This window comes from Zea mays, chromosome 9 (genome assembly GCF_902167145.1).
Source record: "Zea mays cultivar B73 chromosome 9, Zm-B73-REFERENCE-NAM-5.0, whole genome shotgun sequence".
In the NCBI taxonomy this organism is placed as follows: Eukaryota; Viridiplantae; Streptophyta; class Magnoliopsida; order Poales; family Poaceae; genus Zea; species Zea mays.
The window spans coordinates 139,099,720-139,125,278 of NC_050104.1; the positions used below are offsets into that span (position 1 = coordinate 139,099,720).

Genomic DNA, 25,559 nt, shown 5'->3' on the forward strand with positions numbered 1-25,559 from the left:
GGCAAATTCTGTTAGGCTAGGAATGGACCCTTGTTAGTTTCATTTTGTTGGCTCATTTGCATGTCTTATGAGTGAAGTTCGGAGGTAAATTTTGGCTATTTAGGAATGATTTTTTATTTTTTTTGCTGTAGGGAACTACGCAATGGTGTTGCTGAGCATTTTATATGTTTGGATACTACATTGCATCTATGCTATATATATTATGCTTTGTGACATGTTGATATTGTATTTTCATATTCTTTGGTGATTCAGTTCTTATGGTAGTTCATAAGCTGAACTTTTAGTCTTTTATAAACCGAGCTGCTGAATTAGTTCTGAGAACATACCATCACACAGACCGTGTGAACCGTAGCAAGACTATGAGCACATAAGTATCAACACTCGCAATGTAAATTCCATTTTTTTCAATGAGTTGATGAATCTCAGATTTAACTATAGACTTAATGCTTGTTTGGTAGAGCATCAGCGCAAAAGTGAATATAATCTAAATCTTGGTGTCTAGTATTTATTTAGTTACTGTGCTTTACAATCAAAGCAGATATGAGAGAATACAATTTCTAGCAGAAGCAGATTTGGGAAAATGATTTTTTCAGCAGAAATCGTAGGAGCATCAGTCAGAAGATGCATTCTCCCATCTCCCTCCATCCACCTGAACTGAAGCAAAACTACAATTCAGCCAAAGGACGCAAATAAGTCGGAAGATGCATTCTCTCATTTTCATCCACTGAACTGAAGCAAAACTACAATTCAGTCAGAACATGCATTCTCCCGTCTCCGTCCACCTGAACTGAAGCAAAACCCAGCGGCCAAAGAACACAAATGCAGCTTTAGACTGGCAAAAAAAAAAAAAATCCAATCCTAAGTACAAGACAAACCCCTACATGGCTACATCGACGCATATTATTATCCTGTTCATTAGCATCATCAGGGACGATGAGGTGTTCCCTTGCATATTATTATCGTGTTCATGCATCATCAGGACGACGAGGAGTTCCCGCTGGATCTTTGCGAGAACAACCCTCCGAAGGGCCACGAGAACCAATGCCTCCTCCCGCCGCCGCGCGCGTTGCCACTGGACTCAACACCGGCGCCTCTGTCGCTGCCAATTGCCTCCGCCGGCTCCTCCGTGGGCAGCTGGTGCCTGCACACGGGGCAGGAGCTGTGCATCTCCAGCCAGGGCAGGATGCACTGGTCGTGGAACCGGTGCTTGCACGGCATCTCGCGCGCGTCGCCGCCGCCCGCGACCTCGTCCAGGCACACGGGGCAGGTGAAGTCCTCGCGCACCCGGACCGTCGGCAACGCGGCCACGGCCTCCTTCCTGGCCGGCGGCGTGCCCTGCCGGTTTGGGTCGGTCTCGGCCAGGTACTCCAGCAGCAAGTCCAGCCCCGGGCCGAGGAACAGGTCCCCGAGCGTCAGACCGCCGGGGCCCAGGGCGGCGGCGCCGTCCCCTCGCTCTTGTCCCATAAGCATGGCGCGCGCGTCCGCGGGGCTCATGAGCACGACCCGCTCGCGCCCGGCATCGGTGTCGCCTTCCTGGAGCGCGTTGAGCAGCTGCAGGAGGGCGATGTTGCGGTACTGCCTTCGCGCCAAAGCGGCGAGGTCCCCTCCGTGGCCGTCGAGGCCGTGGCGGCCGGACGAGGCGGCGATGAAGTCCATGAGCACAGGCGCCCAGAGCGAAACCTCGCGCTCCAGCGCCGCGTCCGAGGCGTTAGAGCTCGCCTCGCCGCCGGGAGGACGGCCTCTGATGGCTGCGTCGTCGCTGCCTCGCCGGTCGCCCGCCATCTCCTCCACGAAGCCGGTGTGGCAGTGGGGGCACTTCACCTCCTCGATGCCCAGTTCGGGCCTTATGATCAGCGAGCACATGTGGCAGTAGTACCTTGAAGCTGCGACGGATTCCTCTTCCATGTCTTTCCTTTCCTCCGCCTCCTTGCTCAAGAAGACAAGAGCTACACCCAAGACGAGAATGCGAAACTGATAATTCTTGGCAATTTCTAACAGCAAGCACAAGAACACATAACCATGTCGCAGAACGTTACAACAAGATCAATTTTGAAACGAGAACAAGTACAAGTAGATGAACGGATAGAACATTACCAGCCAAGAGAGGCCTATGCTTCTCCAAGAACAATCACTTGTACGCTCTACACAATCACCAAATCTGACTCGTCTTCCTCGGTCTTGGAAAGAGAACAAGAGCAAGCGACAAAAGGAAAAACTACAGCGAATTGAAGAAGGATCGAGAACAGCAAGAAAGCCGGTTTATCCACACCAAAGACCGGGAAAGGCGACCGAGCAAGAGAGGATGGCAACGCACGCAACTCGGATATTTTAAAGCCGATGGGCGCCTTGGGATAATTAGTGACTCCTTGTTTGGTATCATCAGCCGATTATCGATTGGTGATTATGACATGAGCTTTGTTCGTTGCACAACGCCAGCGGAGAGCTCCATCTGCGGAGACTCTGAAGACTGAACTTTTGTATAGGATTTTTTGATTGATATCGCAAGGATCCAAGTCGTGCGATGCAAATACGGCCAAACCGAAGAACGAGACTAGGATAGAGCCACAGCCGATGCGAGGAAAATGTTTTTTTTTTCGTAAAAGATTTCTTTGGCGTATCCGAGACGAATTCTGTGACGTTAGCCTAATATATGATCAGGGTTGACTGGATCAACGATAGAGTGCCGCGACAGAATGACAGCTATCTAACCATCTCTGCTTGATTACTAGAGACTTGAGAAGTAATGAAGGATTGTTCATATTAAATTGCTCTGCACAACAAATCCAACAGCAACCTCCAATCCTTTGTGTAACTCCTTAGCGCTGATTTGGTGATCAGGGATCCCAAGAGGATCCATGGGGAGAAATCTTCTTGCAATTCAATTTTGAATAACAAGGGGATTACTCCCCATGGATCCCGTCGGGATCCCTGACCACCAAATCAGCCCTTAGAGTTGCGCAGAGACTTTTCTTGTGCGGTTCCTCTTTTAGATGCGCGCAAGTGCATCTCTTAGATGTAGCCTCTGAGGCTAGCTCCAACAACGCACTGTAAAGCGTTCTGTACTCTAAATTTAGAGTTCAGAAGCCTCCTCTAGGCGCCCAGCAAGGTCCTCTAAATGACACTCTAAATTTTAGAGGACGCCGCACGCACCCTAGATGTGGAGACTTGGAGACGTGCGCTATCCGGGCGAGTCGTCGGGCTCGCGCGAGGGTGAAAAATCCGAGCGCGCTGTAGTCCCGTCGCTGGCGACTTCGATTCATCTCGGCGAGGGGGCCTCGCGGCGCGGCTCGTCGGCGGAGCCGGGCAAGCTGGGCTCAAAGCGGCCGTGCTCGAGCGGGTCCGGCGGCGGACCGCTCTCGGTGGTTGGAGGCAAGGAGGTGGCCCGCGAGGAGACAGAGATCCAAGGGTCCGGTGCAACCGTCGGTGTTCGTCGCCGTCGAACCGCCATCGCGAAGAAGCTGAGAAGATCCACGGCGCCGACGAAGGAAGGTGCGCAGAAACGCAAGCGCATCTCGTCGCCGCCATCTTCATCGGCTTCCACTAGCTCCGGTGCTCCACATCCGAAGAGAAAAAGGTATCCATTGCAGATCCATTGTCGTTTGTATGATTCAAGTAGTTGATTTTGTAGAACTCGTCCAGATCTAGGGTTTATGGTTACGCCAACACACATTCCATGCTTGTAGGGTTCATTGACCAGTTGGTATAGTTTTGATTATTGCTATTGACAGTGACAAAAATTGAATGTGCTACAAATACTTGTTGTTGTGCGAATCGATGTGTATTCACAAATACTTGGCGACAGGTTTTGACACACTAAATCATCATCACTAGGTTTAGGGTTTCGACACACAGAATGATCAGCACTAGGTTGTGTCTTCATTATTGATTTTGACAGTCACAACATTTGAATGCGGTGTGTATTGACAAAAACATATGGACTGGTATTCACAATCCATTTGTATACACTCTCTAGCATTATAAATTATGAACTAGGCCACGGTTTACATAAAATTTTGACCTACAGATATTAACAGAACCATATCTTTTATGTAGACCATGGATTCGGAGAACGCAAAGCTCCGAAGAGCACTCGCTCATTTAATCAGAGTAGTGGAGGAGCGTTGTGCCGACATCGTCGATGTCGTCCACGGTGCCTTCCAACCAGTTAGCGGACCAGTCTTGAATGAAATGAATCGTGCATTAGTTCAGATCGAGGACCTCGCCAACGACCTTGATCAGCTTGCACTGGAAAAAGACTGGGAGATGGAGCACATGACCCCTACACCAATTGCTGAATCATCACAAACAGAGGATGAGCTTCTGATTGATTATGATTCAGAGTTAAACAATGACGATATCGTCGGCTACGACGACGACCGTGACTACTCCACCGACGACACCTATCCCTACTAGATTAGGTGTATGTGCTAGGTTTATGTATGTCGTACTAGTCTTTTGTATGTGAACACAACTGATGTGTGGCACAAGAACCTGCTTTAGTTCATATGCTGGTTATGTTTGTCCATACCTATCTTTGGTAATGCTTAATGTTATGAACTTTGCAATATATGTAGTCCTCGCCACTACTGACTTTGTTGTGCATGAGACTGATAACAGTGTCATGGTTTGTATTCATTTCATATGGTTGCCTGAAATGTAGTACACTTATTTAGTTAAATATGTTCTATTTTTGTGCGAGTACCTTCATTGTACAGCATGGGTACCGACTGGAACCAAGTTATGGCACAATATGGAAGTTACCTCTCCGAGGATGATGCCACTCAGTTTCAGAACACTGCATTTGCTCCTATGCCTGAGATACCAGCCCAGGGATCACCAGCACCACCTCCTGTGAAGAAGGCTCCTCAACGCACAAAGCTAGCAAATTTCACGTTTGAAGAGGATATGAGGGTTTGTCAAGCTTGGTTGGCTGTGAGTTGTGATCCCATTGTCAACACTGGTCAGAAGCGTCAAGGATTTTGGAATCGGATTACAGAGGCATACAACTCTCGCAGAGGATCAATGCCAGAGAGGTCTACAAAATCTCTCATGAGCAGGTGGGACAGTATCAAAACTCAATGTTCTACATTTGCTGGATACATGATGGCTGTGCTTCGACAAAACCCAAGTGGCATGACTGATGCAGATAAGGTAAGTGTATGTTGTATTATGCATATGTTCTTCATCAATGTACTTTACTACATCCCAGCGGTTTGAGTAAATGCATTATATGTTTTGCAGACATCTCTTGCGGCTACTCGGTTTGCTGCTGTTGAAAAGAAGCCCTTCCATTTCTTACATTGTTGGTCCATATTGAAGGATCAACCAAAATGGATGGACCAGCACATGGGTAACCAGATTCCTCCACCGAACCCTATTGGAACCCAATCCAATACTATTGACTTAGATGGTGGTGAAGACTCAGCTCCATCAAGTTTTACTTCGAAGAGACCGCTTGGTCGTGATTCAGCCAAGGAAAAGGCAAAGAAGCAAAGATCAGAGAACACATCATCCACTGATTCGGAGTACCTAACACGGATGGGTGAGCTTTCTTTGGAACGGTTATCTGTGTACAAATCAGTAGCTTCAACTGAGGAGAAGAAGTTGGAGTTCATGAAGAAACAGGAGAGGCAGAAACTCATATTGGAGAGGAAGAAGCTTAATCTAGAGAAGATGAAGATGGAACGACAAAAGGTGAAGGAGGAGACGGAACAGGAGGTACTGATATTGAGCATGGATTTGACAAAATGTAACCCCCTCCTTCGACAGTACTATGAGGCGAAACAACAGGAGATTCTGGCAAGGGTGACTGGAAGCTCGTCGTCAAGCAAGTGAATGTTCATGAAGACATTGTAGTGTTTGAGGAAGTAATGTTAGTTGTTTTCGAAAACAAGTTTATTTACAGCACTTGTGCACTTGACATTTTCCTGTTGTGTCATGGTTTCGAGAACAAGTTTATGTTTCTGCACTTGTCATTTTTCTGAGAATGAAGAACAAGTTTATGTTTCTGCACTTGTGCATTGTAGGGGTTGTACAATAATGTTGTTGCATAATAATAGTAGACTTGCTTCATCATATTGCAGTAGTTGCATTCCACCATTACACATAATAGCTTGGGACAAACATAACCTAGGACATTACTGCATACTAGCTTCAGACAAACAGAACATACGACATTACACATGACACTACGGCATTTTATTGATGGTACTAACATAAACTACATACTTAAGTAGCTCCCGATCCAAGCCGCGCCCAGTGGTGGTGGATTAGATCAACCTGCAACTGATTATATTTAACTCCATCATGTAGTTGGTCGTACCTATTGTTTATGAACTCATTGCGCTCGGACATGGAACCATGAGAGGTGTCGGCCAAAACTCCGATGTTGTCGAAGCTTGTGTTCAAAGACGAAGGACCTTCATCTTCTACGATCATGTTGTGCAAGATGATGCAAGTTTTCATGATGTCTCCAATGTGTCGTGGAGACCAACCATATGCAGGACCACGAACTATGGCCCATCGCTTCTGTAGTACTCCAAATGTTCTTTCAATGTCTTTTCTAGCGGACTCTTGAATAGTGGCAAAGTGTTGTGTCCTGACATCATACGGGTGACGGATTGTCTTGACAAACGCTGGCCAGTCCGGATAAATACCATCTGCTAGGTAATATCCCATGTTGTACGTGTGTCCATTGACAGAGAAAGTGACTAGTGGACTATCACCGGTAAGATGCGAATCAAACAGGTTAGAACGTTGAAGAACATTGATGTCGTTACAGCTACCGGGCATGCCGAAGTATGCATGCCAAATCCATAGGTCATATGAGGCAACAGCTTCGAGGATCATTGTAGGGTGTTTACCCCGACCAGTAAACATCCCCTTCCATGCAGTTGGGCAGTTACGCCACTCCCAATGCATGCAATCGACACTACCTAGCATACCGGGGAAGCCGCGTGCCTCTCCAACTTGGAGAAGCCTAGCGATATCAGCACGAGTTGGTTTCCTGAGATAGTACCCCCCAAAAGCGGTTTGGATGGCGGTGCAAAAGTGTTTCAAAGCCTCATGTGCCGTAGATTCACCAATGCGTACGTATTCGTCAACGGCATCCGCAGGAACACCATATGCAAGTATACGTACGGCAACAACAACTTTCTGAAGGGCAGATAGACCAAGCTCACCGGCACAGTTTGGACGTTGAACGAAGTAGGGATCCACTTGTTGCACCGCAAGAACGAGCCGCTCGAACACATGACGACGCATGCGAAACCTATATTGGATAAACCTATATTTCAGTACAAGTGTGAAGTACGTACTATGGACGTGAATAGATGTGCGTAACAAAAAACATACCTCCTCCGAAATTGTGCATCCGTGTACACCGGTTGCGCGCAAAAGTAGTCGGCTCGGATTCTTGCATCACCGCTGATATGGTCACGATGGATGCGAACACGCCCAGGAATGGAACCAGCATACCGACGCTCGTTAAGTGCACGACGCCTACGATGTTGGTACGTCGCAACCTCGAGGTCATGGTCTTCATCTTCCATGTCTTGCGCCATGCGAACAAAAATATTGGAATCTATGAACGGGTTCATTGTTGTGGAGCAGTGTATGCGAAGTGTGAGTGATGTGTTGAGGTTGTGAGTATTTATAGAAGGGATACGCTTCGGAGAGAAGCCATACTCTTGTCGTGCAGCCGAAGCTAGTCGATGGCTTCTTGAATAAGTGTCGTGGCTTACGGTGGAAGCATGACATTTTATAAACAAATTTTCCGTACAATTTAAAGAATATGACACGTTTTTGAACAACAATTACAGAAATCAAAAAATGGAATGTTATTTTTTGTTACAATTCGAAAGTATGAATGAACCATTTTTTATATTATTATTTGTAAAAATATTGAATACATTTTTTTATCATCCTTACAATTTGATGAAATGGGTACAAATCAAAGAAAACAAAAAAAGAAATGGAAAAAGGAATTCTGTTAACACTGTAGCTTTAGGGGACCGAATTTAGGGGACGTTGCTGGAGACACAGAATATATAGGGGACAGAATCTTTTAGAGTGTTCTGTAAAGTACAGGGAATATTCCTTTAGGGGACGAAATTTAGGGGACGTTGCTGGAGACAGCCTGAGCCCCCGAGTAATCCATGTGGATTGCTTAGGGTTAATGCAGTGTAAGGGACAGACTTGTAATGGTTTGTCACGCATTAGTTGTGTGTCCATTTGTTTCTCGGGGGCGCCGTGCGCGCATGTGGGCTACCACTACCAGCCTGCCACTATGGCCATCTCTTTGACCCATCTTAATATGGGCCAAAAGTCCAAGAATCCTCTCATCTAAGGGAAAAAGGCAGGACAGACCACGGTGCGAAGGAAATAGAGGTCCATCTTAATATGGCCATCTCTTTGACCCATCTTAATATGGGCCGAAAGCCACTAAAAGCAGGTCCAGGAGTGCTTTCAGTTTTGCACTGCGAAAGAGTCAGCTTTTAGAAAAAGCTGCTTCCTGGATGCAGTCCTTTGGTTTGACTTTTGGCTTTCAAGGAGCAAAAGCCAAAGCCAAAAGCCAAATCAAACACACCCTAAGACAAACGAAGCTTAAGGCCCTCCAAAAGGTACCTTGTGCATGGTATTATTCACCTATTTATATGGAGGCATACAACTTCGTGTGAAATTACATGCATGCCCATAATGTTTACAATCATGGTTTATAAATATCACACGGGTATCATCGTGCAACAAAGCAACGAGTTGCAGGCAAAGGCGGCGCGCGAGCTAGGGGACAACCGGCGACACGAAAACTCAAGGCGGGCGCTCGGGAGGCGACAGCCGGTGGTGGCAGCAGCTGGCGGGCATGCAGACACAGGGAGGCGCGAGCGTGGGAAACAGACCATGGACCGACACGGTGGCGGGCGACTGTGGCAGCAACTGCTTGCGTGGGCCCACAGGCGCGGGAGAGGACGACTGATGGCTTGCGGTGTTGGTCACTTGTTATCAAATGTTGTGAATCAAGAATAAGTCAATGCACTTGTTAAGTATTAAGGACCTTCGTCTTACAAAGCATTACCTCCTCATGGACATAATGTTTATCAGACGAAGGTTATGAAGGACATGCCTTCATCATCTTATAAATTAGAATACAAAGAGATGCAAACAACAAGCATAGCTCATTGACTTGTTCATATTTACATTTCATAAAACATGTATGAATGTCAACATGATTCATAATACATTGATACATTCGGCTTACTCGAAGGTGTTGATGCGAGATGCTTCTGCAATATTCATGAGTTGTCTTATTAGACGAAGGCGACCGAAAATGAACAGTATCACAACAATTTTAGATGCTACGGCTTCATGCCTCACTCTGAGGTGTATTACCATGTGCCTATATTCCGGAAGAAGTGGCCAGGTTCTTGGATGAAGGAATGGTTTTACGTGAAGACTGACCTGAATCAGAGGGAAGATGTGGGAGGTGTTATCCAACGTCCCATATGGTCACACTTCAACATTAGAAGGCCATCCATCGCACTTGAGAATGAAGTGCAGGCGTGCCAAATTGCTTTCAACACCATATGCACCTACATTGGCTCGAGAGATTTAGTTCAAGAGCACATTGCATATAAAGTATGGCCTCTTGCAAATGAATGGGGTATGCCGAAGTAAGTCACCGCTGGCTCTAGCCAGAGTGGCTTGGTTTATCTAAAGTATATCTTTCAGTTCAGAAGCCAATTTGATGAGCCAAATGATGATTGGATGGACGCTATAGAGGCAACAAGTGATGAACTGCTTGGAGCGTACTCGAAGGCAAAAGACGAAGCTATGACAGCTGCCTTCAGCGCTTGCGAGAATAAGAGACTAAATAGAGTGTTTGATGTTATTGGGTTAGTTTACCCAGATTACTTCTTTCCCGTCCAAAAACAAGGGAGAAAAAGGAAAGTCGCTGCTTCGACATCTACTGGTGCGCCGAAGACGAAGAAAATCAAGGTCTTGACACGTAGACCGAGGTGCATTGAGACGGTCGATGTGCTGAAGTTAATTGAAAGGGCAGAAACTGCCCCCCTATCCACACAGACGACTCCTGTTATGCCGATTGAAGCTATTGCAGACCTGGCCAGAGAGCCGGAATCAGAAAAGGTAGCAGAAAAGGTAGCAGAGCAGCCAAAGATGTTGGTGACGCGCTGCCGAAGCTGTCAGCTACTACAACAGGAACTCCAATGAGGAGGAGGATGGCTAGTGTTTTGGATGTTGTTTTAGAATCTGTGAAAACGTCGCCTCCTACTTCTGCCGAAGCTTCTGGCGGTAAAATTGAAGATGCCAGAGAGATGGTCACTGCAAGCACTTCTTCTGCTCATGCTGAGGCGGGACCTTCGGAAACTGTGCCAGAAAAACTTGTGGAAGAGAATCTTCCAGAAAAACCCACAACATCTGCTCCCAAAGCACCTCCCCAGAGTGATTTGAATTTTATTGTTCGACATGCTTCGAGAAAATGAAAGGGAACTAGTCTTACACCTAGTCCCTAATTAATTTTGGTGGTTGAATTGCACAACACAAATAATTGGACTAACTAGTTTGCTCTAGTGTAAAAGTTATACAGGTGCCAAAGGTTCACACTTAGCCAATAAAAAAACCAAGTGTTGGGTTCAACAAAAGAGCAAAGGGACAACCGAAGGCACCTCTGGTCTGGCGCACCGGACATGTCCGGTGCACCAGAGGACTCCAACGCAAACTCGTCGCCTTCGGGAAAATCCAGAGGCAACTCCACTTGTCGGGGACCATAATTAGGGGTACCCTCAAGACGCCTAATTCTCAGCTGGTAACCCCCATCAGCATAAAGCTGCAAAGGCCTGATGGGCATGATTAAGTCAGGGATCAGTCCACACGAGTGACTCGATCACGCTTCACCCGAGCCTAGCCTCGGCCGAAGGCAGCCGACCTCGAGAGACTTCCGTCTCGCCCGAGGCCCCCTTTTTATGGCGGACACATCACCGGCTCGCCCAAGGCCTTGGCTTCGCTCAGAAGCAACCTTGACTAAATCACCACACCGACTGACCAAATTGCAGGGGCATTTAACGCACAGGAGGCCTGACACCTCTATCCTGACACGCGCCTCCGGCAGAGCCGAGGTGACCGCCGTCACTCCACCGCTCCACTGGCCAGTCTGACAGAAGGACAGCGCCGCCTGCGCCACTCCGACTGCAGCGCCACTCGACAGAGTAAGTCTGACAGGCAGTCAGGCCTCGCCAAAGGCGCCACGGCGAACTCCGCCCCGCCCGACCCCAGGGCTCGGACTCGGGCTAAGACCCGGAAGACGGCGAACTCCGCTCCGCCCGACCCCAGGGCTCGGACTCGGGCTAAGACCCGGAAGACGGCGAACTCCGCTCCGCCCGACCCCAGGGCTCGGACTCGGGCTAAGACCCGGAAGACGGCGAACTCCGCTCCGCCCGACCCCAGGGCTCGGACTCGGGCTAAGACCCGGAAGACGGCGAACTCCGCTCCGCCCGACCCCAGGGCTCGGACTCGGGCTAAGACCCGAAAGACGACGAAACTCCGCCTCGCCCGACCCCAGGGCTCGGACTCCGCCCTGGCCTCGGCCGAACGACTTCCGCCTCGACCGACCCCTTGGCTCGGGCTCGGCCACGGCAACAGAAGGCAGACTCAACCTCGGCTTCGGAGGAAACCCCACGTCGCCCTGCCTAGGGCACAGACCGCCACGTCAACAGGAGGCGCCATCATCATCCCACCCCGAATCGACTCGGGTCACGGAGAACAAGACCGGCGTCTCATCCGGCCAGCTCCGCCAGAGAGACAATGATGGCGCTCCACAAGCTCTATGACGACGACGGCCCCTAGCTCTCTTACGGAAGCAGGACAACGTCAGCAGGGACTCGACCGCTCCAACAGCTGTCCCTCCATCAGGCTCCGCCGCACCTCCAACAGCCACGACATCACGCCAGCAGGGTGCCCAGATCTCTCCGGCTGCCACATTGGCATGTACCTAGGGCGCTAGCTCTCCCTCCGCTAGACACGTAGCACTCTACTACATCCCATTGTACACCTGGATCCTCTCCTTACGACTATAAAAGGAAGGACCAGGGCCTTCTCAGAGGAGGTTGGCCGCGCGGGACCGAGGACGGGACAGGCGCTCTCTTGGGGCCGCTCGCTTCCCTCACCCGCGTGGACGCTTGTAACCCCCCTACTGCAAGCGCACCTGACCTGGGCGCGGGACGAACACGAAGGCCGCGGGACTTCCACCTCTCTCACGCTCGGCTCCGGCCGCCTCGCCTCTCCCCCCTTCGCGCTCGCCCACGCGCTCGACCCATCTGGGCTGGGGCACGCAGCACACTCACTCGTCGGCTTAGGGACCCCCCTGTCTCGAAACGCCGACAGTTGGCGCGCCAGGTAGGGGCCTGCTGCGTGCTGACGAACAGCTCCCCGTCAAGCTCCAGATGGGCAGTCTCCAGCAACCTCTCCGGCCCGGGACGGTGCTTCGTTTCGGGACTCTTGAGTTCATGTCCTTCGACGGCAGCTACGACATGACACTTCTTCCACCGCCGCGCGACTACGACAATGGCGGCCGACAACCCGCCCGCCGGCGGCGGAATCGACGACGTCTACCCCGCGTGGTGGAAGAGCAACATTCGGGCTCGCTCCGTTCTCTCCCCCGCCAACGGAGGAGGAGGCGGGGCCGTCAAGGCCAGACGGGAGGTCACGCTTCGCCGGTCGTCGAGCGAATCGACGCCCCCGACGCCCCGACGGAAGGCACGCCGGACGTCGACCTCGCGTTCGAGACGGAGGCAAGCGCCGTCCCCCCGCGGCACGCTGACCCCGAGCAAGAAGACGACGCCAGCGCGCTCGCGGAAAGCCTGCAGGACGTCGCCCTCGAACCAGAGATGACGGCGCAACCAGTCCCCGATGTGACTACGTCGCTCCTCGTCGACCAAAAGGTAACGACTAACTCCCATCTTGCGTCATTTCGACTCGGCCTCAACCCGCCAAACGACCTCGTTTTGGCGGGCGCTCTCATTGAGGCGAGTGCAACCCCACTGAGGTTCTGTATGCGGTCGCCTTGGGACCGACTGACGGACGTCTCGACCTACGGGCCCTCCGGGTCCGAGGAAGATGACGATCCCAGCATCGGTTGGGATTTCTCCGGACATGGCAACCCCAGTGCCATGCGGGACTTCATGACCGCATGTGACTACTGTCTATCCGACCGTTCCGACGGAAGCCGCAGCCTCGGTGACGAGAGCTGCGGCCCAAGCCGCGAATGTTTCCACATCGAGCTAGGGGATCCCACCGAAGGCAACCATCTTGGCATGCCGGAGGATGGTGATCTCCCTAGGCCGGTGCCTCGCGCCGACATCCCACGGGAGCTAGCTGTGGTCCCCGCTCCGGCGGGGGGTTACGACCCACAACTCGAGCAAGTCCGCGAGGCGCAGGCCAGGATCAACGAGGGAACAGGGGCGCTTGAGCCGATCCGTCGGGACGCCGGACAGGCATGGGTGGGCCACCCCTGGCCGGAGAAATACGTCATCTGCCCCAAGGTCTCCAGCACCGCGTCGCCAACGACGTCAGGATCAGGCCGCCGCCCGCATCCAGCGGGGTCGGTCAGAACCTGGCGACCGCAGCGATGCTCATCCGCGCGATGCCGGAGCCGTCAACCACCGAGGGGCGGCGAATACAGGGAGAACTCAAGAATCTCCTGGAAGGCGCTGCGGCCCGGCGGGCCGAAAGCACTGCATCCCGGAGGCAAGGATATCCCTCGGAACCTCATGCCGCGACTTCCCGATTCATGCGGGAGGCCTCGGTCTACACCGGGCGCACGCGCAACACCGCGCCTGCGGCCCCGGGCCACCTCGGCAACGAGCACCATCGACGCGACCGTCGGGCTCACCTCGACGAAAGGGTGCGCCGAGGCTACCACCCCAGGCGTGGGGGGCGCTACGACAGCGGGGAGGATCGGAGTCCTTCGCCCGAACCACCCGGTCCGCAGGCCTTCAGTCGGGCCATCCGACGGGCGCCATTCCCGACCCGGTTCCGACCCCCGACTACTATCACAAAGTACTCGGGGGAAACGAGGCCGGAACTGTGGCTCGCGGACTACCGCCTTGCCTGCCAACTGGGCGGAACGGACGACGACAACCTCGTCATCCGCAACCTCCCCCTGTTCCTCTCCGACACTGCTCGCGCCTGGTTGGAGCACCTGCCTCCGGGGCAGATTTCCAACTGGGACGACTTGGTCCAAGCCTTCGCTGGCAATTTCCAGGGCACATACGTGCGCCCCGGGAACTCCTGGGACCTTCGAAGCTGCCGGCAACAGCCGGGGGAGTCGCTCCGGGACTACATCCGGCGATTCTCGAAGCAGCGCACCGAGCTGCCCAACATCACCGACTCGGATGTCATCGGCGCGTTCCTCGCCGGCACCACTTGCCGCGACCTGGCGAGCAAGCTGGGTCGCAAAACCCCCACCAGGGCGAGCGAGCTGATGGACATCGCCACCAAGTTCGCCTCCGGCCAGGAGGCGGTCGAGGCTATCTTCCGAAAGGACAAGCAGCCCCGGGGCCGCCCGTCGGAAGAAGCTCCCGAGGCGTCTGCTCCGCGCGGCGCCAAGAAGAAAGGCAAGAAGAAGTCGCAATCGAAACGCGACGCCGCAGACGCGGACCTTGTCGCCGCCGCCGAGTATAAGAACCCTCGGAAGCCCCCGGAGGTGCAAACCTCTTCGACAAGATGCTCAAGGAGCCGTGCCCCTACCATCAGGGGCCCGTCAAGCACACCCTCGAGGAGTGCGTTATGCTTCGGCGTCATTTCCACAGGGCCGGGCCACCCGCCGAGGGTGGCAGGGCCCACGACGACGACAAGAACGAAGAACACCCAGCAGGGGGGTTCCCCGAGGTCCGCGACTGCTTCATGATCTATGGAGGGCATGCGGCGAATACCTCGGCTCGGCACCGCAAGCAAGAGCGCCGGGAGGTCTGCTCGGCGAAGGTGGTGGCGCCAGTCTACCTAGACTGGTCCGACAAGCCCATCACTTTCGACCGGGCCGACCACCCCGACCATGTGCCGAGCCCGGGGAGATACCCGCTCGTCGTCGACCCCGTTGTCGGCGATGTCAGGCTCACCAAGGTCCTGATGGACGGAGGCAGCTGCCTCAACATCATCTACGCCGAGACCCTCAAGCTTCTGCGCGTCGATCCGTCCTCCGTCCGAGCAAGCGCTGCGCCCTTCCACGGGATCATCCCTGGGAAGCGCGTCCAGCCCCTCGGGCGACTCGATCTCCCAGTCTGCTTTGGGACACCCTCCAACTTCCGAAGGGAGACCCTGACGTTCGAAGTGGTCGGGTTCCGAGGAACCTACCACGCCGTGTTAGGGAGGCCATGCTACGCGAAGTTCATGGCCATCCCCAACTACACCTACCTGAAGCTCAAGATGCCGGGCCCCAACGGGGTCATCACCGTCGGCCCCACGTACAAACACGCGTTCGAATGCGACGTGGAGTGCGTGGAGTACGCCGAGGCCCTTGCCGAGTCCGAGGCCCTCATCGCCGACCTGGAGAACCTCTCCAAGGAGGTCCCAGACGTGAAGCGCCATGCCGGCAACTTCGAGCCAGCGGAGACGGTCAAGGCCGTCCCCCTCGACCCCAGCGGCGACACCACCAAGCAGATCCGGATCGGTTCCGGGCTCGACCCCAAATAGGAAGCAGTGCTCGTCGACTTTCTCCGCGCAAACGCCGACGTCTTTGCGTGGAGTCCCTCGGACATGCCCGGTATACCGAGGGATGTCGCCGAGCACTCGCTGGATATTCGGGCCGGAGCCCGACCCGTCAGGCAGCCTCTGCGCCGATTCGACAAGGAGAAGCGCAGAGCGATTGGCGAAGAGATCCACAAGCTAATGGCGGCAGGGTTCATCAAAGAGGTATTCCATCCCGAATGGCTTGCCAACCCTGTGCTTGTGAGGAAGAAAGGGGGGAAATGGCGGATGTGTGTAGACTACACTGGTCTCAACAAAGCATGTCCGAAGGTTCCCTACCCTCTGCCTCGCATCGACCAAATCGTGGATTCCACTGCTGGGTGCGAAACCCTGTCCTTCCTCGATGCCTACTCGGGGTATCACCAGATCCGGATGAAAGAGTCCGACCAGCTCGCGACTTCTTTCATCACGCCGTTCGGCATGTACTGCTACGTCACCATGCCGTTCGGCCTGAGGAATGCAGGCGCGACGTACCAGCGGTGCATGAACCATGTGTTCGGCGAACACATCGGTCGCACAGTCGAGGCCTACGTCGATGACATCGTGGTCAAGACACGGAAGGCTCCCAACCTCCTCTCCGACCTTGAAGTGACATTCCGGTGTCTCAAGGCGAAAGGAGTCAAGCTTAATCCTGAGAAGTGTGTCTTCGGGGTGCCCCGAGGCATGCTCCTAGGGTTCATCGTCTCTGAGCGAGGCATCGAGGCCAACCCGGAGAAGATTGCGGCCATCACCAGCATGGGACCCATCAAGGACTTAAAAGGGGTACAGAGGGTCATGGGATGCCTCGCGGCCCTGAGCCGCTTCATCTCACGCCTCGGCGAAAGAGGTCTGCCTCTGTACCGCCTCTTAAGGAAGGTCGAGTGTTTCGTTTGGACCCCTAAGGCCGAGGAAGCCCTCGGCAACCTGAAGGCGCTCCTTACAAAGGCGCCAGTCTTGGTGCCGCCGGCGGACGGAGAAACCCTCTTGGTCTACGTCGCCGCGACCACTCAGGTGGTTAGCGCCGCGATTGTGGTCGAAAGGCAGGAGGAAGGGCATACATTGCCCGTTCAGAGGCCGGTCTACTTCATCAGCGAAGTGCTGTCCGAGACTAAGATCCGCTACCCACAAGTTCAAAAGCTGCTGTATGCTGTGATCCTGACGAGGCGGAAGCTACGACACTACTTCGAGTCCCATCCGGTAACTGCGGTGTCATCCTTCCCCCTGGGGGAGATCATCCAGTGCCGAGAGGCCTCGGGCAGGATCGCAAAGTGGGCAGCGGAGATCATGGGCGAAACGATCTCGTTCGCCCCTCGGAAGGCCATCAAGTCCCAAGTGTTGGCGGATTTCGTGGCTGAATGGGTCGACACCCAACTACCAACGACTCCGATCCAACCGGAGCTCTGGACCATGTTTTTCGACGGGTCGCTGATGAAGACGGGGGCCGGTGCGGGCCTTCTCTTCATCTCGCCCCTCGGAAAGCACTTGCGCTACGTGCTGCGCCTCCACTTCCCGGCGTCCAACAATGTGTCCGAGTATGAAGCTCTGGTCAACGGATTGCGGATCGCCATCAAGCTAGGGGTTAGACGCCTCGACGCCCGCGGTGATTCGCGGCTCATCATCGACCAAGTCATGAAGAACTCCCACTGCCGCGACCCGAAGATGGAGGCCTACTGCGACGAGGTTCGGCGCCTGGAAGACAAGTTCTTCGGGCTCGAGCTCAACCACATCGCTCGGCGCTACAACGAAACCGCAGACGAGCTGGCCAAGATAGCCTCGGGGCGAACGACAGTCCCCCCGGACGTCTTCTCCCGGGATCTGCATCAACCCTCCGTCAAGCTCGACGACGCGCCCGAGCCTGAGGTACCCTCGGCTCAGCCCGAGGTACCCTCGGCCCCCGAGGGCGGGGCGTTGAACGTCGAGGAAGGGCAGAGCGGGGCCACGCCAGACCAAGATTGGCAGGCCCCATACCTGCAATATCTCCGTCGAGGAGAGCTACCCCTCGACCAAGTCGAGGCTCGGCGGGTAGCGCGACGCGCCAAGTCATTCGTCTTGCTGGGCGACGAAGAGGAACTCTACCATCGCAGCCCCTCGGGCATCCTCCAGCGATGCATCCCCATCGCCGAAGGTCGGGAACTGCTGCAAGAAGTACACTCGGGGGCTTGCGGCCACCACGCAGCACCCCGAGCCCTTGTTGGAAATGCCTTCCGGCAAGGCTTCTACTGGCCAACGGCGGTGGCTGACGCCACTAGAATTGTCCGCACCTGCGAAGGGTGCCAATTCTATGCGAAGCGGACACACCTGCCCGCTCAGGCTCTGCAGACAATACCCATCACCTGGCCCTTCGCTGTATGGGGTCTGGACCTCATCGGTCCCTTGCAGAAGGCGCCCGGGGGCTACACGCACCTGCTGGTCGCCATCGACAAATTCTCCAAGTGGATCGAGGTCCGACCCCTGAACAGCATCAGGTCCGAGCAGGCGGTGGCATTCTTCACCAACATCATCCATCGCTTCGGGGTCCCAAACTCCATCATCACCGACAACGGCACCCAGTTCACCGGCAAAAAATTCTTGGATTTTTGCGAAGATCACCATATCCGGGTGGACTGGGCCGCCGTGGCTCATCCCATGTCGAATGGGCAGGTAGAGCGTGCCAACGGCATGATTCTACAAGGGCTCAAGCCTCGGATCTACAACGACCTCAACAAGTTCGGCAGGCGATGGATGAAGGAACTCCCCTCGGTGGTCTGGAGCCTAAGGACGACGCCGAGTCGTGCCACGGGCTTCACGCCGTTTTTCCTGGTCTACGGGGCTGAAGCTATCTTGCCCACTGACCTGGAATACGGCTCCCCAAGGGCGAGGGCCTACACCGAACAAAGCAACCAAGCCAGCCGAGAGGAATCGCTAGACCACTTGGAGGAAGCTCGGGACAGGGCCTTACTACACTCGGCGCGGTACCAACAGTCCCTGCGACGCTACCACGCCCGAGGGGTCCGGTCCCGAGAACTCCAGGTGGGCGACCTGGTGCTTCGGCTGCGACAAGACGCCCGAGGGAGGCACAAGCTCACGCCCCCCTGGGAAGGGCCATTCGTCATCGCCAAAGTTCTGAAGCCCGGAACATACAAGCTGGCCAGCAATCAAGGCGAGATCTACGGCAACGCTTGGAACATCAAACAGCTACGTCGCTTCTATCCTTAAGATGTTTTCAAGTTGTTCATATACCTCGCACCTACGCAAAGTTTAGTTGTCAAGGAAGGGTCGGCCTAGCCTCGGCAAAACCCGACCCTCCCTCGGGGGCTAAAAGGGGGGAGACCCCCTCTGCGTCGAATTTTTCCTCGAAAAAGGATCTCTTCTTAGCAGGATTTCTTTCGTGCTTCTTGACTACTTCGGAAAGCGGATCCTGGAAACGACGAGGTACACGTAAGCAGCCAAGGCTGACCGAGCCGAGGGACTCCTACGCCTCCGGGATACGGATACCTCACTCGTCCCCTTCTGCGATAAGTAACTTGCGCTCGGATAAAGCGACTCCGTGGACCGAACGAGTCATCACGTTCGGAAGCTCTCCTGCCGAAGCAGTCCTTCAAGCTTTCTCGACTAAGTCGGGGACAGGGCCTCATGGACGGGTGAAAGTACGCGTAAGCGGCAAGGCCGACCGAGCCGAGGGATTCCCACGCCTCTGGGACACGGATACCTCACTCGTCCCTTCCGCGAAAAGCAGCTCTTGCTCACACAAACATCCCTGTTACCGACGAAGTCCAGATGCTCGAAACAGGAGGAAAAAAGGCGCAGCTTCGCAAGTGCAGCGAGGGTGTTTTCTTCTGGCCTCGGCGGCCGCAGGAAGCACACGCTACAAGATGATCGGATCCTGCAGGCTCGGGTCTTCACGCCGAAGGGAGCTGTAGCACCCTCGGCATCGACGACGTCTTCAGCAAAGCCCGACCCAGCCTCGGGCGGCGCCGCGGTCCAGGGGCTCCTCCGGGAATCCGGCCCGAGCAGGCGGCTCAACCGGTTGCCCCTGGGGCCTCGGTCAACCGGCTCCCAAGGGCGCCAGCCCGATCCGAGGCCTCGACTGATCGACTTTGGCGTTGGCCCCGCTGACGGACAACACGGCTAGGCTCTGGCCAACCAGGTTCCCATTCTCGAGCCAACTCCGCCTCTGTTCATACTGATATCGCTACCCCCGGCCTCGATCCACCGAAGGGCGACCGAGGGGTCTCTTCAACTAAGCTAGAGGAGCCTCACATAACAAGGCCGAACGGGCCGAGGGATTCCTACGCCTCCGGGATACGGATACCTCACCCGTCACCTTGACACGGGGCAACTCATGCCTGGTAAAGCGGTTCAGATAATCAAACAGACGAGACCTAGTGCTCGAAAATGAGGAAAAAACACGGCTCCGTGCCAAAATTACATACACGTTCAGGCCTCGACAGCCACAATGAATGAACTCACTGGCATTCGAAGTGCCATTACAAACGGAACTCCGGTTCCCCCTCCGCAGGTACGAACAACCCCACTCCGAGGGGAAGGCCTGCGGAGCAACGAAAGGCCAACGAACGGCGCGCCGTCACCTACTCCAGCAGTGGCGACGACGGCGACTTCTGCTCCGGGGGGCCGAACAGCGGCAACGCTGACCTCAGGGTGGATGCCGCTGCCAGGAAGCCCCCGCCCGTGCCAAAACTCGTGAGGCAAGGACGGGCAGAAGGCCGTAGAAGTTGGAGGTCAGCCCGTGGCCGATCCCGGCCGCCGCGCCGGCGGAAGAACCTCTTCCGGCTGCCGTGGCAGACGCCGACGCCGCAAGTGGCCCCGAAGCCACTCGCGGCTGAAGACCAGGCACGCTGTAGCTGCCGGATGCCGCGGGCAATGCCCGCTTCTCCCCCCATCACTGAGTGAAGGAGCGGGCCACCGCCCACGCAGGGGCCGACCCCAACTCGGCACTCTCCCCTCCCCGGCCTTGGTGATGAAAATCCTTGAGGCTGAGGAAGGGGCAGAGGCCGCAGCCCGGCTCGCTTTCCCCCACCATCAAGCTGGAGGTCGCCATCTCGGGTGACCGCCGGTGAAGGGGTGCGACCGGGCTGCGTGATGAAAATCCTTGAAGCCGAACGATGGCTGAGAGGTACCAACTCCCATGGAGTTGCGTTCCTCCAACGAGGAGGCGGAAAGGCGGCGGATACCCCCCATCCGGGGGCTTGGAAGACGGGAAGACCCGACGCTTAAGGGAGGAAGAAGGCATGGTTGCCTTACGAAGGGAGCCTCCCTCCTTTTAAAAGCAACTCCCCTACGTGCGCCCCCAAGCGCCGCGGGCCGAGTCTTCTCCAACACGCTCCAAGGCCCTCCCCTGCGACTCGGGGGCTGGGTCCCGCATGTCATGCAGGCCGGCTCAGGGCATAAGAAGCCAAACCGCCGCGCATGGTGCGCACGACTGTCCAGCGGTTACAGGCGACCCCCCATTTTCGCCCAGACCAACGGGCGGAAGGGGCGGGCAGCCATGCAGGCGGCATGCAACCGCGCCAGATGGACGCACTTCTCCGACTTCTGACACGCCAGCCTGGAACCCAGGCCCACGCGTCGAGCAACCGGCACGCCAGTTGCTGCATGCAAGCAACCGCACCGCCACTTGTGCCACCATCGCGCCTCTTCGGTTGCGAAGCCTGTGCCACGACTCGAGGCGACCCAACAGCACCAGACTGGCGCGTCGGTCAAAGCGACCGAAAGTGGGCCAGCAGTAATAGCGGTGGCAGGCGGGCGGGCACAGCAGTCACGTCGTCAGCCAGGCTCACGTCCCATCCTGAGACAGCAAGGGAGCCTCCTCTCACGGCGTGAAGACGGTGCACCCGTGACCCATTCCTCGAACGGATCGCACGCGCGCAACGGCCGCCCCGCCAACCACTCACCCCGTCGCATTAACTCCGCGGCGAGACACGCGGCGCTTCTGGCAGGAGGAGCGCGCGACGCTTCACCTTCGCCGTAATAACCGCGTCAGAAAAGGTACGCCACGTCATCCGATTTCGTATCCTTTTCCGTTTTCCTCTTTCTCTATCTCTTGCAACAGGGACCGGGAAAGGGGGATACCCCGAAAGGGATCCTTCTCCGCGAAGGAACCGGGCTCCGAGCCCCCCATTACTGATCAGGGGTTCGAAGGCTGGCCCCCCGAGGGTTCAACAGTCGCCTCAGATCGCGTGGGCCCGACACCCACTACTGGTCAGGGGTTCGAAGGCCAGCCCCCCGAAGGGCTTCATGGCCGCCTCAGGCTACTCGGGCTCCGCGCCCATTACTGATCAGGGGTTCGAAGGCTGGCCCCCGAAGGGTTCACAGTCGCCTCAGACACCGAGCGAGGGATGACCAGGGGTACGTTCGATACATAACCGAGGCTCGGGCTGCGCTCCCGAGGTACCCTAGGACATTTCCGAGACCAGTGGGAACGATCTTGTAACGGAATCCCATCGGAGGGAGGCATCGAGCCCTCGGACCCCGTCGCCAGGGGACCGGGTCCGGCAAATCACCCGCAGGTACTTTTGGGCGTGCCTCTGGGCCCCTAGCCGACCCCCAACGAACGGGGCACGGACGTCCACTCGGATTACCCGCTTGCAGCTCACCGGAGACACCATGTTCGGTGCCCATCGAGGGTAACATGGCGCACTCCCCCCTCCTCCTTGCGGAAAGGCGACGAAGGGGCGTATGTAAAAAGCCGAGTCTGTCCCTGATCGTCCTCTCGCCCTGTGCAGAGGCTCGGGGGCTGCTCTCGCAAAAACCGGCTCCGGCCAAATCGTTGACAGCGTCAACATACCAGCCCGAGAGCTTGGGCCCCGACCGTGCACCCGGGCTACGGCCAGTTCGCATGAGGGAACGACCAGACCAGCCAAAGTATTAAGACCTCGAAGGAGTGTAACCACTCCTCCGAGGCCTCGGGGGCTACACCCGGCGGGTGCGCTCGCGCGCACCCACCGGAACGAAATACAACCGAGAAAGGCTGGTCCCCTTGCAAAAAAGTGCGACAAAAGCCTCCAAGCGAGTGCTAACACTCCCTTCGAGGCTCGGGGGCTACTGTCGGGGACCATAATTAGGGGTACCCTCAAGACGCCTAATTCTCAGCTGGTAACCCCCATCAGCATAAAGCTGCAAAGGCCTGATTGGCATGATTAAGTCAGGGATCAGTCCACACGAGTGACTCGATCACGCTTCACCCGAGCCTAGCCTCGGCCGAAGGCAGCCGACCTCGAGAGACTTCCGTCTCGCCCGAGGCCCCCTTTTTATGGCGGACACATCACCGGCTCGCCCAAGGCCTTGGCTTCGCTCAGAAGCAACCTTGACTAAATCACCACACCGACTGACCAAATTGCAGGGGCATTTAACGCACAGGAGGCCTGACACCTCTATCCTGACACGCGCCTCCGGCAGAGCCGAGGTGACCGTCGTCACTCCACCGCTCCACTGGCCAGTCTGACAGAAGGACAGCGCCGCCTGCGCCACTCCGACTGCAGCGCCACTCGACAGAGTAAGTCTGACAGGCAGTCAGGCCTCGCCAAAGGCGCCACGGCGAACTCCGCCCCGCCCGACCCCAGGGCTCGGACTCGGGCTAAGACCCGGAAGACGACAAACTCCGCTCCGCCCGACCCCAGGGCTCGGACTCGGGCTAAGACCCGGAAGACGGCGAACTCCGCTCCGCCCGACCCCAGGGCTCGGACTCGGGCTAAGACCCGGAAGACGGCGAACTCCGCTCCGCCCGACCCCAGGGCTCGGACTCGGGCTAAGACCCGGAAGACGGCGAACTCCGCTCCGCCCGACCCCAGGGCTCGGACTCGGGCTAAGACCCGGAAGACGACGAAACTCCGCCTCGCCCGACCCCAGGGCTCGGACTCCGCCCTGGCCTCGGCCGAACGACTTCCGCCTCGACCGACCCCTTGGCTCGGGCTCGGCCACGGCAACAGAAGGCAGACTCAACCTCGGCTTCGGAGGAAACCCCACGTCGCCCTGCCTAGGGCACAGATCGCCACGTCAACAGGAGACGCCATCATCATCCCACCCCGAATCGACTCGGGTCACGGAGAACAAGACCGACGTCTCATCCGGCCAGCTCCGCCAGAGAGACAATGATGGCGCTCCACAAGCTCTATGACGACGGCGGCCCCTAGCTCTCTTACGGAAGCAGGACAACGTCAGCAGGGACTCGACCGCTCCAACAGCTGTCCCTCCATCAGGCTCCGCCGCACCTCCAACAGCCACGACATCACGCCAGCAGGGTGCCCAGATCTCTCCGGCTGCCACATTGGCATGTACCTAGGGCGCTAGCTCTCCCTCCGCTAGACACGTAGCACTCTGCTACATCCCATTGTACACCTGGATCCTCTCCTTACGACTATAAAAGGAAGGACCAGGGCCTTCTCAGAGGAGGTTGGCCGCGCGGGACCGAGGACGGGACAGGCGCTCTCTTGGGGCCGCTCGCTTCCCTCACCCGCGTGGACGCTTGTAACCCCCCTACTGCAAGCGCACCTGACCTGGGCGCGGGACGAACACGAAGGCCGCGGGACTTCCACCTCTCTCACGCTCGGCTCCGGCCGCCTCGCCTCTCCCCCCTTCGCGCTCGCCCACGCGCTCGACCCATCTGGGCTGGGGCACGCAGCACACTCACTCGTCGGCTTAGGGACCCCCCTGTCTCGAAACGCCGACACCACTATAATTCACCGGACTGTCCGGTGCTCCAAGGAAGAGCGGCCTCAGGAACTCGCCAGCTTCGGGAAACTGCAACGGCTGCTCCGCTATAATTCACCGGACATGTCCGGTGTAACTGCGGGGCAACGGCTACTTCGCGCCAACGGTCACCTGCAACAGCAATTAATGCGCGCCAGAGCGCGCAGAAGTCAGGCACGCGCGTAGTGGCGCACCGGACACTCTACAATACATGTTCGGTGAGCCACCGGACATCCAGGCGGGCCCAGAAGACAGAGCTCCAACGGTCGGAACCCAACGACTTTGGTGACGTGGCTGGCGCACCGGACATGTCCGGTGTGCACCGGACTGTCCGGTGCACCATGCGACAGACAGCCCCACCAAACGGCTTGGTTGGTGGTTGGGGCTATAAATACCCCCAACCACCCACCATTCATTGCATCCAAGTTTTCCACTTCTCAACCACTTCAAGAGCTAGGCATTCAATTCTAGACACACCAAAGAGATCAAATCCTCTCCAATTCCACACAAGGCTCTAGTGACTAGCGAGAGAGATTTGTCGTGTTCTTTTGAGCTCTTGCGCTTGGATTGCTTCTTTTCTTTCTCACTTGTTCTTGTGATCAAAACTCCATTGTAATCAAGGCAAGAGGCACCAATTGTATGGTGGCCCTTGCGGGGAAGTTTTGTTCCCGGTTTTGATTTGAGAAGAGAAGCTCACTCGGTTGGAGGGACCGTTTGAGAGAGGGAAAGGGTTGAAAGAGACCCGGTCTTTGTGACCACCTCAACGGGGAGTAGGTTTGCGAGAACCGAACCTCGGTAAAACAAATCCTTGTGTCACACTCCTTATTTGCTTGAGATTTGTTTTGCACCCTCTCTCGCGGACTCGTTTTATTTCTAACGCTAACCCGGCTTGTAGTTGTGTTTATATTTGTAAATTTCAGTTTCGCCCTATTCACCCCCCTCTAGGCGACTATCAATTGGTATCAGAGCCCGGTGCTTCATTAGAGCCTAACCGCTCGAAGTGATGTCGGGAGATCACGCCAAGAAGGAGATGGAGACCGGCGAAAAGCCCACTACAAGCCACGGGAGCACTTCATCGGAAGAGTCCCGCACCAAGAGGAAGGAGAAAAAGAAGGACTCCTCCAAAGGGAAGGAGAAGA

The 25,559-nt window shown here is 55.8% G+C and overlaps 2 protein-coding genes across 3 annotated transcripts; one reads left to right on the top strand and one right to left on the bottom strand.

Moving 5' to 3' along the window:
* Positions 1 to 882: 882 nt before the first annotated feature.
* Positions 883 to 2,446, bottom strand: LOC100283571 (protein binding protein). Of its 2 annotated transcripts, none has more exons than NM_001348973.1 (2): positions 2,095 to 2,446; positions 883 to 1,991 (listed from the first exon to the last, which is right to left on the bottom strand). In NM_001348973.1, exon 2 carries the CDS (start codon positions 1,903 to 1,905, stop codon positions 976 to 978), a length of 930 nt encoding a protein of 309 aa, NP_001335902.1. In that variant the 5' UTR covers positions 1,906 to 1,991; positions 2,095 to 2,446; the 3' UTR covers positions 883 to 975. The 2 variants fall into 2 exon arrangements, with proteins under 2 accessions (NP_001335902.1, NP_001149943.1); NM_001156471.1 differs by having other exon boundaries at positions 883 to 1,946; positions 2,095 to 2,299.
* Positions 2,447 to 4,901: 2,455 nt separating this feature from the next.
* On the top strand, positions 4,902 to 5,904 carry LOC103639185 (glutathione S-transferase T3). Its single transcript, XM_008661972.2, has 2 exons — positions 4,902 to 5,151; positions 5,242 to 5,904. Exons 1-2 carry the CDS (start codon positions 4,906 to 4,908, stop codon positions 5,833 to 5,835), a joined length of 840 nt encoding a protein of 279 aa, XP_008660194.1. The 5' UTR covers positions 4,902 to 4,905; the 3' UTR covers positions 5,836 to 5,904.
* Positions 5,905 to 25,559: the final 19,655 nt, after the last annotated feature.